The 15,484-nt window shown below is 45.0% G+C and overlaps 1 protein-coding gene across 1 annotated transcript; it reads right to left on the reverse strand.

Moving 5' to 3' along the window:
* Positions 1-4: 4 nt before the first annotated feature.
* SLC5A9 (solute carrier family 5 (sodium/sugar cotransporter), member 9) lies at positions 5-14,698 on the reverse strand (the record flags this gene model as incomplete). The annotated part of the gene is made up of 12 exons (XM_009876012.1): positions 14,645-14,698; positions 13,190-13,261; positions 10,596-10,700; positions 8,597-8,761; positions 5,944-6,049; positions 5,302-5,382; positions 4,327-4,532; positions 3,496-3,631; positions 2,486-2,593; positions 2,165-2,315; positions 757-925; positions 5-130 (listed from the first exon to the last, which is right to left on the reverse strand). Coding segments are annotated over exons 2-12 (1,419 nt in total), but the record flags the coding sequence as incomplete, so codon positions are not given.
* Positions 14,699-15,484: the final 786 nt, after the last annotated feature.

The following is a 15,484-nucleotide window of genomic DNA, read 5'->3' on the forward strand; positions in this document are numbered from 1 at the left end:
GATAGTGCAAGTCCTTTAGCACAGCTGGCCTGCTGTCCTCCTCACCACAAGATGGTGTGCTATAAATAAACTCGATGATCATCCGAACAAGACCAACAGCTAGCCCAGCCATGAGGCCCCAGAAAGCACCCTGAGAAAAGACAAGCATAAAGAAAAGGTCACTGCATGTTACCTTTGGATGAACTTTCCTTTTCCTTTTCCTTTTCCTTTTCCTTTTCCTTTTCCTTTTCCTTTTCCTTTTCCTTTTCCTTTTCCTTTTCCTTTTTTTCTTTTCCCCTTTTCCTTTTCCTTTTCCTTTTCATTTTTCTTAGAACTTTTATGCCTCATGGAAACATACACTGTCATGCATCAAAAGAGGATGTTTTCATGTAAAAGTCCTTAATTTTTTTCTTTCTGCCCTTGAACATGGAACAGACAGAGCACGGATTGTGTAAAGTCTCCCCCTAAAAACATGCCTCCAACTAGACTTTGACACATCATCCCTAAAGTGCAGAACAACTTTGCCTTTTGTGCTTTCAGATGAGACTGCCAAGAAGCACCACTTGCAGTGGCTTCCTGGAAGCAAACACACATAACACTAGGGACTGGGCTAAGATCCACTAATGTGTGCCAAGAAAAGGCTCTCTAATTGTTGCACTTTAGCTGGACCGGCTTTGAATTTAAAGAGTCTCAAAGGCTAGGTACTGAGGGGAGAGATATTTATGTATTTTATCAAATTAAATATGTATATCAATTAGTTGTTGACACTCCACTTACAGGCTCATTAATCCTCTTGCAGAAGATTGCCAAGATGAAAAGAGCTGTGATCGGTGGAGCTAGGTAGCTGGTTATGGACTGAATGTAGTCGAAGAGCTTGCCGCTGTTGGCTGACTGAATGATTGGGATCCAGAGAATACTGATGACTACAAGGATGAGGATGAAGACTCTGAAAGATGAAGATAAAATTCTATTAGCTCTGCAGGTGGTGGAGTCCCCCAAAAATGAAGTTTTACAGCAAAACATACTTCCAATTGCTCTCAGTATTTCCTAAGGAAATACTAATTTCCCAAGGAAAAATTCCTAAGGAAAAAAATCCACAGATCACTCTTAAGAAGAGCCTTCCCCTATGTACACAAGAAAAAAGAAATTTGTTCTCTTATAGGAAGTCAATTCAACCAATTCCCAAAGCCAACTTTGCAGATTTCTGAGTGAGCTGAACTAAAACTTGCCACTCAACATGTGGCATTCAACATCTGCAGGGACAAGGTGGCTCCCACCGTGAGCTGGATCAGTGCGAGCCCTTCAACCCAGAGTGTCCTACAGGGTGGTGTGTTCTTCCAAGGACTAGCTCTTGCAACAGAGAGAGGGAACTGGAAGCTCCTGGAAGCAATCTTTCTGCAACCTTTTCTAGCAGATAACACGCCTTGCCAAACTCCAACTCACTTGCTGCTTATTAAAATTGCTTCTGGGGTCTTAGGCACATACCATAACCCTCCTTCATCTTCACGCAATCTGTACGTTATAGAGGTTTCTCCATACTGCTGAACAAGAAGTTTATTACAAGGAGCTTCATTCACAAGAAGCTTCTCATTACAGTGGTGGGGTATGAGACTGCCTGCAGCCTTCAAACACCCCGCAACAAAGTTTAGAACTTAATGCCCATGACTGGAGAGAAAAAGCACCACAAACATGCAGAATGCAGCTTAAATTCTGCTATTAGGAGAAGAACCTTATGTGCCCCTGTATAATGTAGTACCAAAGCTTGCTTGCAAAGGGCACTATAACTTCCTACAGAGGTAGAGAGCTGGGAAGCCCAGCTCTCTGTGCCTTTCCCTGAAAAAGGAGTAATTGCAATGTAACACTCCTGTCTGATGCAAAAAATAACATGTTCTTTAAGACCTCCCATGAGAGTGACTACAGAACATCTTAGGCTTTTGTAAAAAGTTACATTTAAGGCAGTATTTATGTTAAATTTAGAGAAGAGAGAGCTCAGTGGTACATTTAGTGTTTCTCTGTGACCAGTCTATCTGAGACAAAGCTGGAAAATGTCATGCTCTTTTCCAGAATACGTTCCTGCTCTGTATTTTAGGCACCAGATTTTTCTCAGTGAGTCCAGACTGAAGAATGTAAACGCTGCACTCAAAACAGATGATGAGAGCAATGAGACATAAAGAAATGTAAGGACCTGCCCACAATCATCAGCTCCTGCTCTGACGCCTTTTTGCGGATCCGCTGCCAGATGTCTATAACGAAGAGAGTGCTGCTGCTGTTGAAAATAGAGGTGAGGGAACTCATCAAGGCTGCCATCATCACAGCGATCATCAAACCCCGGAGCCCTGGGGAAGAAAAATCAGGACTAAACCTTTGGCTTCTCAGCACTGTTTTTCATCCCGATGTCTGGTAACTGCAGTAAGATTTCCTTATCTTTAGGATGGATAAGAGCAGTCTGATCCCCTTGTGCAGAGCATGGTTCAAGCCCACCTCCACAAGTGCAAAGGTTTCTCACCATCAGGCATGAGTTCTATGACGAGTTTGGGGTAAGCAATGTTGGAACAACCCACTGCAGCTCCACAGACCCTTTTACAGATGTCCGGGTCCACACAGCCCACTTCATCTGTAGAAGACAGGAAAATAACAAGTCAGCATGAACCCTGTTGTGCCATAGGTTCTTTAATTCACAGGAGTAAATTCTGATGCGCTGTGCAGTTTCATATAAATTAAGAGATGCAACTGGAACAAAGCTAGAATGAGTGGAGCTGAAGAACATTTTACATTGTAAAATAAAGGTGAAACTTCAAGGTGATATTTTGCAGTTCTGTCCAGGGTACGCTTAAAATTCTCCTGAATATTGAATAATTGTAATTCTTGATAATTTGTCATTTGTGGGAACTGGACTGCCTCCATGAACCTGTCAGCTGGGTCACCAAGGATGTTACAGGCTGACTTACTCCTATTTGAGAAAATCTGGGAGAAAGGCACTTTTCTTCAGGAGTCATCTTCTTCCTCACCAGGGTATTCTTCCCAGGAAGCGGCATGATCTGAAGAAACCCACAGTGAGAGCTCCTTGGGAGACAACAGGACAGGAATGCTTGCTCTTTCACAAAGAAGGACTGTTTTGCATAATCCACCAGAAATTGGATGAATCTGTGCCATAGATTGCTAAAGCTCTCACCAAATACCTTAACAAAAGTAATCCATAGGACCTGAATTACAACCTCGGTGCTCTACGTATTTCATCTCACTGATGTCCCCCAGGTAGACAGATGCCTGCAGTGTCCACGGCATGGAGCTATACACCCCCAATGGCAAAATACCATCCATATGGATACTCCAAGTGACTTTTGCCACTATGGGAGCACTGGAGGTGGAGGAAGAGCATGGAAACACCATTGTACAACAGGAACCTACACAAGTATGCCTGCAGGACCACAGGTGTGTAAGTGCTGGTGGACCAGTGCGGGATTAGTGATCATGGCAGGTAGGAAGCCCTGTGTCAAGAACCGTGGGAAGGCTTACCTGGGTAAAGAGCTCTGCTGATCATTCCTGGCATAACAATGAAAAACATAGGGAAGATTTTCAGATAACCTCCCAGCACTGATCCACCTTTGGCATGGGAGAGGTTCTTGGCAGAGAGAGACCTCTGGACTATTACCTGCAATCAGTACAGAAAGGGAGAAAAGAGTAAAACAGAAGCACTACAGAGAGAGCAGGATCCATCCTCCCTCTGTCTCATTCTCATGGATGACTTTCATCCAGCCGGACCCAGGGTGTTTTGCATGCCAATGGCAACTTTCCCATCTCGTTTGACTGCAGCCTGCTGCCACTGCTCAGAGCTCAGCACACAGGCTATAGGAGAGGGCAGCACGGAAATTTCCTTTACAGGAACCATTTCGCCCTTGACTGAAACGAAGCCACCTTGAGGACTGGAGACAGCAGCTGTACGGCAGCAAGAGACAAGGAATTAAGCAGATTGTAGGTGTTTTGGTAAAGGTTCAGTGGTGGGTTTTCATAATTATCCCATCTGAAAACACAAGAGCACCATGTCTTGAGAAACAAACAGTTTTCCTTGTTTCTAGCTTGGAAAGTAATAAGAAACCTCAGGGAATACGAATGGCTTGTCTGGAGGTCTACATAAGGTCACTGCAGAGCCAGCTCCGTATCCACGTTTTCATATCCTTGTCACACTAACTGGGTACTCATCAGCCCACAGTGGGATAAAGACAGAAGAAAATAGCCCACTCTCTCTGCAGTAAGAAGTGCTCAAGAAGCTCAGAGATCCACAGACTGAGGAGTGGACTGGAAATAACAGTGTAGTGGTTTGCCTGGAAAGGGAAAGATTTTCTTTACCTGGTCAGTGCACCAGCACCACAGAGCCAGCACAGAGAGGCCAAATATAAGGCCAGGCCAAGGGATGTCTCCTGTGACTGGATCCCTGAACAAATGAAAGGCATCTGCACGTGGGAGGTGACAGGTCGTGTTTGGGACTATGATCTTTGGTATTGCTGTGCTGTATTTCTCCTGAAGTCCTTCATACCAGCCAACTTTTTCAAATCCTAGAAAGAAAATGCCAGTCATTTAAGGTCTGGTGCTCCCTGCAAAGTTATTTCCTTATCTGAGTCTCATAATTACTTTTCTCCTATCTCCCTCTCATCTCCTTTCTTTTCAATCCACTTTCACTTTGGCAGTCAAGGCTTTTACAGGAGTCAGTTGGATTTTGCCCAGAGTCCTTGTAGTTTTAACAGTGCACCCTGGAATAGGATCAATGCAGTAAAATCTTCATGATCCAAACCCCCACAACGTCCTCAGCATCTAGTTTTTGCTCACACGTCCTCCAAGAGCTGGAGCAGGATGGTATGACATAAGACAAGATATATCTGTATTTCTGTTTGCCAAGAAGGATTAAAGCCAAGACTAATGACGGTCAGTTCCTTGTCGATTTTCTTTTTTTTTTTTTATAATGCTCAGTTACACCCAGATGAATCCACAGAAACTCCTAAAGTCAACAGGAGAATTACTCTGAATTTACATAAGGATAGTGAGAGCTGAATTAGGGTCTGGAATTGCAGTGTTGCAAGCTCTTTGGAAACTCCAAGTAAACTCAAAATGTTGAGGTGAAGTTATCCAAATCTCACCTCCATAGAGTTACTGCAAAGGATGAAGCAAGTCTGACAACTTGGCAAATGAAAGCCATGCTGGCACCACTTCTGTGAGTGGTTGAAACTCATTTCTGCACCATAAGTGAAAGAGTGAGGTACCCTGGCAAGGTCTAAAGACCTTGGGACCATTAAACTAGCATATGATGCCACTGCAGGTTCCCCTTACCTATGAACATGAGGACCAAAGCTCCCAGCACCATGATCAGGGTCTGCAGCGCATCTGTGTATATCACAGCTGTTAATCCACCTGTCAGAAGAACCAGAGACAACAGGCAGAATGCATCACCATGTACAGTGAAGCAGGTACCTCACCTGGAAAAAGGTGGCCCCCAGCCCTTTGATTTCAGGACAGACCTGCTGGGAGAAGCTGGCACTGAGCTTGTCCCTAGGAGCCTACAGCTGTCACAAGGACTTCCCTGAGGAACGGTCGGAAGGGCTTGTCTAAATTCATGAGGACTTGGACGCAGTTCAGCATTTAGATATCTAAGGATGCTAATGTTGCAAACAGAGAAAAAAAGAGCAAATATGGGCAAGTGGTAAGTATCTGCATAGAGGTAGCTGGGAGCCTTCTGTAGTGTTCGAAAACTCTCTAGAAAACAGCGATGTTCCCTCCATGCCAGTTTCCCTTGGGCTGGGAGGGGACAGGGGAATGTCAGGGGTCTCCAGCAACTGGGAGTGACAGGGCAGGTACTGCCAGCAACCAGGGGAATCTCAGACCAGGACCTGAATACCTTCCCTTATGGAGGAAAGGGGAAACTTATATTCTAGGCTCCATTTTATAATGTTTCTTTTAAAATCAGCTATTTACCAGCTATGGTGTAGACAGCAGTCACTGCTAGCAAGACCACAGTGGACAAGTAGAGGTTCCAGCCCAAAGAGATTTGGATGAACAATGCTCCGGAAAAAATGTCCGTCTGGAACAAAAAAAATGAAGGGCAGTCTGGCGTTAATAGTGCTTCATAAAAATGAAACCTAACAAAGCAGCCTGCAGCCCTCTGCAGCTGAAAGCATTGATGAGAGAAGACACCATGAAGGTGAAGTGGAAGAGGAGGAGAGAGCTTGGGGCTGCTGGCTGTGAACCTCCTCATTCTTGGTGTAAGGAGAATCCTTTCTCCAGGTTAGAGCTCTCAGCATCTGGGAGCTGGGGCAGCAGGAGGATAAAAATCAAGGTCCTATGCCAAGGGAGTACAAAGTCATAAAAACAAAAACAGGCAGCCTTCACAGCACGTAATCCTCCCTGGCACATCGGTGGAAATGATCACTCCTTTTGCTGACTGTGAAAACATTCATGGGGCGCAGAAACCCATGTACTCACAGGCAGACACGGGAGGAAAAGGGGGCAAAATAGCAGAGCCCAGGTTCTTCCCAAGGCTACATCTTGATGGCCTAGTGGCCAGGAAACATTGCTGCTTGAAAGATCCCTAAAGAACCACTGATGTCTTATGGCATGATTTATTTATCTGTAAAGGTCAACAGTTTGCTTTTCTATTCATACTAGAATGACTCCAGAAAAACAGGTTATTCCTAAAAAAAACTAGAAATACAGAAACCCCCACTGGTTTTGTTTTGTTTGGACCTACTGGCAGAGAAAGTGAAACCAGAAACGGGGTGAAACCTGGAATTGTACAGATAACATCATTCAAATGCAGAAGGTGATATGGGAGATGTGTATGTTGGGAAATCAATTTGAAGGACACCTGCAAATCTGGTATGAGGTGAGATACAGGTAAAGGTGTTTGCTGAGGGAGACAGAAAGGATGGGACAAGATTTCTATTTGCTGTGCTTGAAATATGCACCTTAAATCAAGCACCCAGCACAACTCCTGATCTCTGCAGCCCTGAGACAGAACAAACTGCCAGTACACGACAGAAACCTCCCTGTCTTCTGGTTTTTGACTTCCCAGCAGGAAACACAAACAGCTCTGTAGCCATGCAGGATCAGTCCTTTGACAACACCATTTATCAAGATCTCTGCCTTTCTTTGCAAGCAAGACTCTGCAATGCCCTAGTTGCTAACCTATCTTTGGGCAAAAAGCACAGGGAGAAAAATTCTTCTTGTAACCAACTGCCTGCTGTCCAGCCAGCCGCTAAATGAGCTCTCTACAAACAATAGCACCGCCTAATAGAAAGCACCTGTCATGGCCAATAACTTCACCAGCCACATCCGTCAGCCACGCGTGAATTAGCCGCACAGAGGATAAACCACTGAGATGAAACAGCAATGACTGAGGCCAGGGTCGTGCTCTGAAAGGTGTTGGCAAATATTGCTCTGCTGAAGGTCATTGTCAAAGACTGGTCTGTTTTCACCAGAGAAGTTGACTGTGTTGGTGGGCACATTGTGGTGCTGGTGAAGGAGAGATCTTCCACTTATCCCTCATGGGTAAAAAGCCTTCAAATATGTCTTTGCAAGACCTCATCCTGGTCAATGCTTCAGTCCCACACAGCAAAGCTCCTGGAGGCAGTGTTGACAGCAATGGTTGACATGACCAAGAGCTGGCCATTAGAGGAGGAAATATATGCCATACTCCCAGCCTGGAACTCCTCTTAAATATTTCTCCAAGGACTTGAGACATAATAAGCCTGGGACAAGGACCCTGAAGTCAGCTGCAGAAACTGCATGGGTGCCTCATCTCCAGTCAATATCTTCCAACGCAATTTGACAACTAAATACTTCAGTAAGGTCTATTGAAAACTGACCTGTACTGGCCACGGGAGAAAAAATGACACTTTTAGCTCCTGTAATAGACTCTGAAATACAGTCCTCTCCCTCCAAAGGCACAGTTAGTCCTTAGGAAATCTCTGAGACTAAATTCTGCTTCTTTATTAATGGCATTTATATGAAGGGAAATATCCAGTAGCTTACATTGCTTTTTGGCTACCAATAGAGTACAATGCTACAAGAAATCCAGTAAAGATGGTGAGTTTTGTCTTAAGCCAGAACTTACCTCCCTTCCACCATACTCTTTTCATACAAAACAAGTGACTTTAAAAAGAGAGAGGAATAACCATAATACACCTAATGTTGAAAACTCAGCTACAACAACAACCGTAGATTTATGATCATTCAAGAGAATTTCACATCTACAAGATGCAGCCAGCCAGATCCTCAGATGGAGTAATATTGCAGTTCCCCTGTCTGTATCGCCTAAGGTTTGATGCGATAGAAGAGGAAAAGCAGGCAGACACCTTATGGTACATATACTGTTTAGTAATTAGCTGCCATATCCCTGTAAAGCTCTCACTGTGCATTGCTGTTTAATGAAGGCTCTCTCTCTTAGGATAGGTCTCCATGATCAGTGCAGAGGCAGGTATTTACTTGAGCACACTAACACACTGCTACTGTCTCTGGCAGCTGAGCTGGTCCTTTCAAGGACATCTGAGTTATTTCTGAGCACCCTGCATTGTAGCAGGATGACCTACCCCGTCCCATACACAAGGGTTGTGTTCATTTTGATACATACGGATATCTTGGTGAATATGTAGAGAATGAGGGAGAGTACGGACATGTAGATTTGTATCCTCTGCCCTCCAAATCTCTTCTGCAGGTATTCAGGCATGGTGACCACTCCTGCTGCAATGTAAACAGGCACAAAGATCCAACCGAGAGCCAGAAGTGCCCAGGTAGCCTGTTAGGGAGACAGAGAAAATAAAGGCACATGATTCAACACATGGGAACATCCTTCTCCTCTGTTCTTTCAGTGGACATCCTAAGAAAGCAGAAAGGTACGGTGCCATGCAGTGTATTTGGGAAGCAGTCTGACTTTTTCTCCCTGCTCAGAATATGAGATAACAAATGGAGGAATTACTACAATACAATGAGAAGCTTTTGAAGTTATCCTCCTAAGCCCTGTGTCTCTCTGTCATGGGTAGCACATCCTGGTCCACTTCCTAGTCTTTTGGGCAAGACTGATTTATTAGGCTGCTCCAGATCTCTAAAAGATGGTGGTGTATTTGGTGGCCTTTGAAACCACTGATGCTGTGGCAGTGAAGAGTTAAGTGATTCAGAGAAGGATGGGAGCATCTGTTTGTTGCTTGATTAGCAAGTGATGAGGCTGAGGCAGCAGACTGTCCCTGTGGAGCATAAAAATAAGCAACAGCAAGACTCTGCCGGGACGTTCTCCTTGTAGACTGACGCAGATGTGATTCTGTCACTGGTAGATAAAGGGGCAGTTCAGTTTCTTTGCCACAGGTGAAGGATCTTTTGAAAGGTGCAAAGGCATCTCCCATGATGTATTTCTCTGAAACCCAGTAAAAAAACAAACAGGAGATCTTGAACGTAAATAAAAGCCATTGAATTATCAAACCTCACCTCCTGGCTGTCTCAGGCCATTACTTTTCATCCAACTACCTTACATTAGTCCAGATTTTACCTTGATTGGTTATTTAAGTTATTAGAAATGAAACTGATCCCTATGAGCAGAGATTGTGAGCGATCGAGGAGAACAGCCATGGCTCCCACAGTGGCAGAGACTGTGTTAGGTAAAAGATGCTCGGCTGATCCCTGCAGCTGAGTGATGTCCCATGACAAAGGGAGAGAATAATGACATATCTAAGGTCCCTTTCCAATCTGAAAGGAATCTCAAGTTAGATTTGCCCTGACACACAATCTTGTCTTCATGGGCTTCTAAAATGAATAGATTTACTTAAAGTACAGTGATATTGGTATGTTCTACATGCACCAGGATGAACACTGGCTCTGGATTCTTCCCCAAGGGCATAAAGGTGATCTTAATGGTTTATAAAAAAAATAGAAAACAGTCCAGTGAATATATAACCCAGGAAAGAGCTTTTGGTGGGCCCTGCCTGTGCTTGGCAAGTATCCGGCACTATTAGCAGTCTCTGCTGATACAGACGAGATTTAGAGTTAGGTGAGTGATGTTTATTGTGAAGCTGGCACTAATCTCACTCCTCATCACTGCAGCTGAGAAATTTCATTAGCATCACACACAAAGGGCCTGGTTTTCATGCTCTGTGTGGTGTCAGTGGCAATTTTCCAGGCCACTTCAACAGGGCAGAATGAGACCTGCCTTCACACCCAGATGTTCACCCCAGAGATGTCACATTTTGGCAGCTGACAGGTGAAGGCAGTGTTACCAATTCTCATGGCTTTACACTGAATTTAGGAGCACATGCTGCTTGTTTTTCAAACTCCCTGTACCCAGAATCCTGTGATTATTCAAGTACCTTTTCAGAATTCATTATCTTTTATTTTAATCTTCATGAGTGCAGACTAAAGCTTAAAAATATGGCCATGTGCTTCTGAGAAGGTCAAAATGCTAATGATTTTAGTGGATTCCACTTAAACTAAAATAAAGATCTTACGTTTTTAAGGCTTTCTGAATGTCTGGAGGCTTCTCTCCTGAGGCTTGAGAACTTGTAGTTGCTGATACTGTTAGCATCTGATTTTGGAAACAAACCGCCAGTCCCTTTGTAAGCACTGACAACTTAACTGACTCTTACATTCCATTCAAAGCCCCCAACAGCAAGTCCCCCAGCTGCTCCAGTGCCTGCCAGGCCGATGAATAAGCCACTGCCCACGTTACTTGACATCAGGGATGCTCCAATCTGAAACACATGGCACAGACACAAAACCCAAAAAGTCACCTTGAGAAACTTCTGTATCAGCCCAAGCATTTTCCCCAGGCACTCTCTTTCCCCAGGGCCTCATCTTCTTTAAGTAGGTAGCTGGGTGCTAAAGGAGAGTTGGGTTTCCCTTCTTCTTTTAAAGAAAACTACATTTCTACATCTTAAAGTGAGTGTGTCTGCTCCCTTCCCCTGCCCCCACTTCAATGCAAAGCTTCATCTCAGAAATGGGGTTCACTTTGTCAGTGGTTCTCCTGAGATGCACACCTGTTATGGAGAGTACAGTAGGGTGAGGGATGCCTTGTGACAGCCACAGATACCTCAGTGTCTGTGAAATATGATGGATTTCTCCATTCCCTTGCTACTCAGCCAGCAACGTGCCTTCTCCGACCTTGCTGACCCTTGCTTTACCTCTCCATGTCTTGCTGACAGCCCAGCCTCTTTTAAGTCTTTCACTGAATATGCATGTGGTCATTTACACAGCCATGGTGACAGGAGTGCTCTCCTGGAGCTCCTCCTAGGGGAGGAGATTCCTGAACCACAGCAGGGACGATATTAGGATATTAGTCCTTTTTTGTTTAATGTCTGCACACAGGTTCAAAGATATTCAGCTCTGCAGTAGGCTGGAAAATGCTCACACTTCAGGTTAACTTTAACCATAGGTTGTGGGCACGGTGCGCTGCCCCTACCATGGCTTATTGACACCTTAACTGGAAAAATGCAAGCTCCAAGGTGCTTAAACAGGGCAAAGACAATCTGACTTCATTACTACTTTTATTTGGCACAAAATCTCATCTCCTTGCTGCATGTCAACATCCAATCTCGCTCAGGGACAAACGAGAAGCTGCCCAGAAGGACAAGTCTAGCCCTTTTGTCTCTAAAGAAAGTTCGCTTTTAGCCATGTGACCTATAAAGAGCTTTTATCTCTTTAGTACTGCTACATGTGAAATGAGGAATGATGGAATTTGATCTGCTTCTCACTTCTGAGCAAGGTAAAACATTAATATGGGATCAACAGCCACACTGATTCCTGCCAACAGCTCTGCCTTCTTGTCTGTCTGATTAGACAGCTGGCTGCTGCAACATGAATTTGCAACTTCAGTGGGGACTGATGCTCTCCATAAATGTAAGCAGTTTTTCTGGTATCTGTATCAGATACAGAAATACAGAAGATACATTGCACAGAAGCAGCAATGTAATATCAGGGTTTAGTTGAGGCTACCTAACAGGCAGAAGAAATCTGTCACCCTTGTAAAATAAAAATAAATAAAATGCATGTAAGCCAGTCATCTATTCAAGGTGAAAGTCACAAGTAGCTGAGCCTGCAGGAGTGCTGCAGAGGTGAAATCAGCAATCTGACAAACAAAGCCGAAAAGTGAACAGCATCAGAGGTTGCTTTGAGCCAAGAGTCAGAAGAGTCAGAAGAGCCAAGAGCCAACCTGTACCAAACAGACTCTGTGGCCACCTGTGGTTGGAGCCAAAAGCAATGAGAAATATTTTTTGTTTGTGTGTTTTGTTGATATTTTTTTAAGTAAAAAGAAAAAAATGGGGAAAAATGTTCAATTTTAGTATCTTTTCATTTTTCCTCTCCTAGTTAGAGAAAATCATCAAGTTTAACTTTTCCATTAGATGTCACTGGCCAAGACATAAATATAAAGAACATTTAAGAAATAACAAATTTTATAGAGGTGTATGTGTCTCTGATGGAAGAGGTTGAAAATCTAGCCTAGTGAATTTATGGGAAATGTACATCCAAAGGAAAAAAAAAGGAAAATATCACAGTGTTTTGGCTGAGAAGTGCATTCCGTTACCCACGACTCACTGGAGAGATATATGGTGCTAGAGTCTGGCATTGGCTGAGAAGGATCTTTATTCCTGTGGTGTTTTTATTCCTTTCAAACTTTAAATTATCTTTATATGTACCTTTCACTCTCAAGAAAAGGCTCCTTCAATAGATTTACTTTTTTCTTCATAGTGAAGATTTATACTTTGGTGGTTTGAAGTTTATATCCTTTATATCGTTGGTCAATAATCTCAACATTACTTTAAATAGCAAGGGCTCAGAGAGTCCTGGGCTTTGGGATTATTTTTTCTTCAGTCTCTAAATGCTTTTTTACTGGATAGCACATTCCTAGATTACCTAATGCTCTCTTGGCTTGGGTACAATGGTATCTTTGGTGACTTGGGGCCAAGGAGTTTCAAACCCAGCTAGGCAGTCAGTTCACACTTCCATCAGTGTGAACATTTTAATTGCTGACTTTAGCAGAGAAACTGAGACTTCAAAAAACCCTGAGGATGCTAACTACTACCCTTTTTGCCCAGCAGCTCCATGGGATGATTCCTGGTGGATCCTCTTGATCTCAAGACTACAGTCAAAACACGTACGGACTGGGTCCCCTCACTAGACCTGCCCTCCTTACGTTTGGAATTGCTTTCAAACCATGAGAAAGAGAAGGATGCATTTTACTCACAGGCCACCAAGTCATGGATCGTCCAGCTAGGAAATAGCCTCCAACGGTCCCCCGGCTTGCTCGCATTGATGACTGGAAGCACAGGAAAAAGAAAAGTGTTTTCTTCCATTCACCCACCCTCAAGTCAGACTCAATGCCCATCCCAGTAGCCGTGAAACATCCCGTCATCAACGTCTCGCACCATCCTAGTCCTGCTCCCTTGGGTGTCACTGCAGCCAGCTGGCTTTATTGAGAGCCCTACTCAGAGCAGCACTGACAGGTAGCACGTGGCTTTGACACAGGATGAAGCAGGGCCTCTGCAAATGGCATCTAATGTTAAGGCATCTAGGGGTTTACCTGCTCTTGAAAGGCTGCTCGCCTGCTGCTGATGGTATGCATTAAGAGGAGACATTTCCCTCCTCACTCTCCAGCACCCCTAGCAAATGCCTTCAGAGCCAAATAAAGAAGAACATGACACAGTGGTGAGAATCCAAGGACAATCTTGTATCCCATGGGATGCCATCAAAGACTGCATTTGGGTATGACACGCAGGTGCACTCTAGGACGGCGAGCAATGCTCTGCTGCAGCTCCTGCTGCCTTGCTTCTTCCCATTGCTGTGGATTCAGGGTTTCCAGCAGCCCCACACGTGTATGGCCACATCACACAGCCCCATCTTGGAACTGCATGAGATGTACCAGGATTTCAACAGCAATAGGATGTCCCTAGGCCAGCAAGGCCCTCTGATGTGACTGAGGTTGACTGTGTTTGCTGTTTGCAGCAACCAGGAACTTGCAGGCCGGCACTATAATAAAATGGTTTTGCTGCAAAATGCCTGTGCACATGGCAGCACTCAGTGAGCAGCACTGCCACCAAGCCAGGAGAAGCCTGAATGTCTGGTCTCAGTGTCGGCTCCAAAGATTTGTGTGTGTATCTGTTAGGTATGCCAGGCCTCACCCATTGCTTTTGCCTCTCTGGTGCAGGTTTCTGATAGCCAGGCTTTGGAAAGAGGCTGCTTGCACCTATTTAATGACTTCTCCTTGAACGTACCAAGTGGGAGAGAAAAAACACTTCAGCTAACCAGAACCAGGTCTCTACAAAAGAGACCTTCACAAAGCAACATTAACAAATAATTAGTAACAATCTTTCCAAAGCTTTTTAAAGTTCCATTTCAGCTTTCTCCACACTAACCCTGGCTTTTCTTTCACTCTCTGCCTGCCCACACCCTGGTGTAGGACTGCTTTTCATCATCCCCAGAATAAGCTCAAGCGAATGACCCCTTGGTTGTCCCCATGTAGGGGTGAGTGTTCACAGGAAGATCGCTGTCACCCCCAGACTTGCTCAACAGGCCCTGGGATAACAATGTGCACAGAAGATACCCTTTGCATACAAACACCTTTGTACCCAGGAGGGGTTCTGGGAGGATCAAAGGCTCGCCACCTCAGGCAGGCTAAAACCCAGTCACCTCAGGGACTCACCCATATCCCGACAGTGAGGACAAAGGCGAAGTAAAAAACCACAACGATGATGTCTGCCACCCCAAAGGCCACTGTTGTGTCTCCCGGCAGCGCAGGCAGGTCCGTGGCGGCTGGGGTCACCAGGCTCATGGCTGCAAGTGAACTGCTGATTTTCTCTGTCACGCTGGACTTTGGTGCGCGCTGGCCTTCATCGCCTCCTTTGTAATAATTAACAGGGTGGAGAAGGTGTGAGTTGGGGACAGGAGCCAGGCAGGATTGTGGCTAATGCAGGAGCTCTGGCTCCATGGTTCATCAGCGAGGACCTTCCCATAGCTCTGTGGTGGAAGCATCCCTCCCAGATGTTCCTACATCTTTTTACCAGTTGTCCATTTACCCATAAGTGACAGCCAGTGTGATGACAAATGGACAAATGGATGAGTGTCACATACCTTGTCCCCCAGTCCTCTTTCACATCACTTTCTCTGCAATATGTGGTCCTGCTCTGGCAGGAGGGTTGGATTCAATGGTCTCCAGAGGTCCCTTCCAACCCCTAACATTCGGTGATTCTGTGATCCTAGACAGGAACATTCCTCCAAAGAGGAGCTACCATAGAGAGGAGTTGCTCTTTCTTCCTAGCGCAGGTCATTAAGGACGCTGGTCTGTGCAGGACGGGTGCAGCACCTGCACCCACCCCTCGGGCAGAACTGGCTGCAGGCAAGGGCACTGTTGCCCCTCTCCTCACTCCGTCCAGCCACCTGCTGCCTCCTTCCCCACCCTGTGCTGCAGCCCAGGGATACTCTGAGCTGCAGAGACCTACAGCCTGGGCGGCTGGTCGGCAGACAGGGAGCATGTGTTACGCTG

This window comes from Apaloderma vittatum, unplaced genomic scaffold (genome assembly GCF_000703405.1).
Source record: "Apaloderma vittatum isolate BGI_N311 unplaced genomic scaffold, ASM70340v1 scaffold20350, whole genome shotgun sequence".
NCBI lineage: Eukaryota > Metazoa > Chordata > Aves > Trogoniformes > Trogonidae > Apaloderma > Apaloderma vittatum.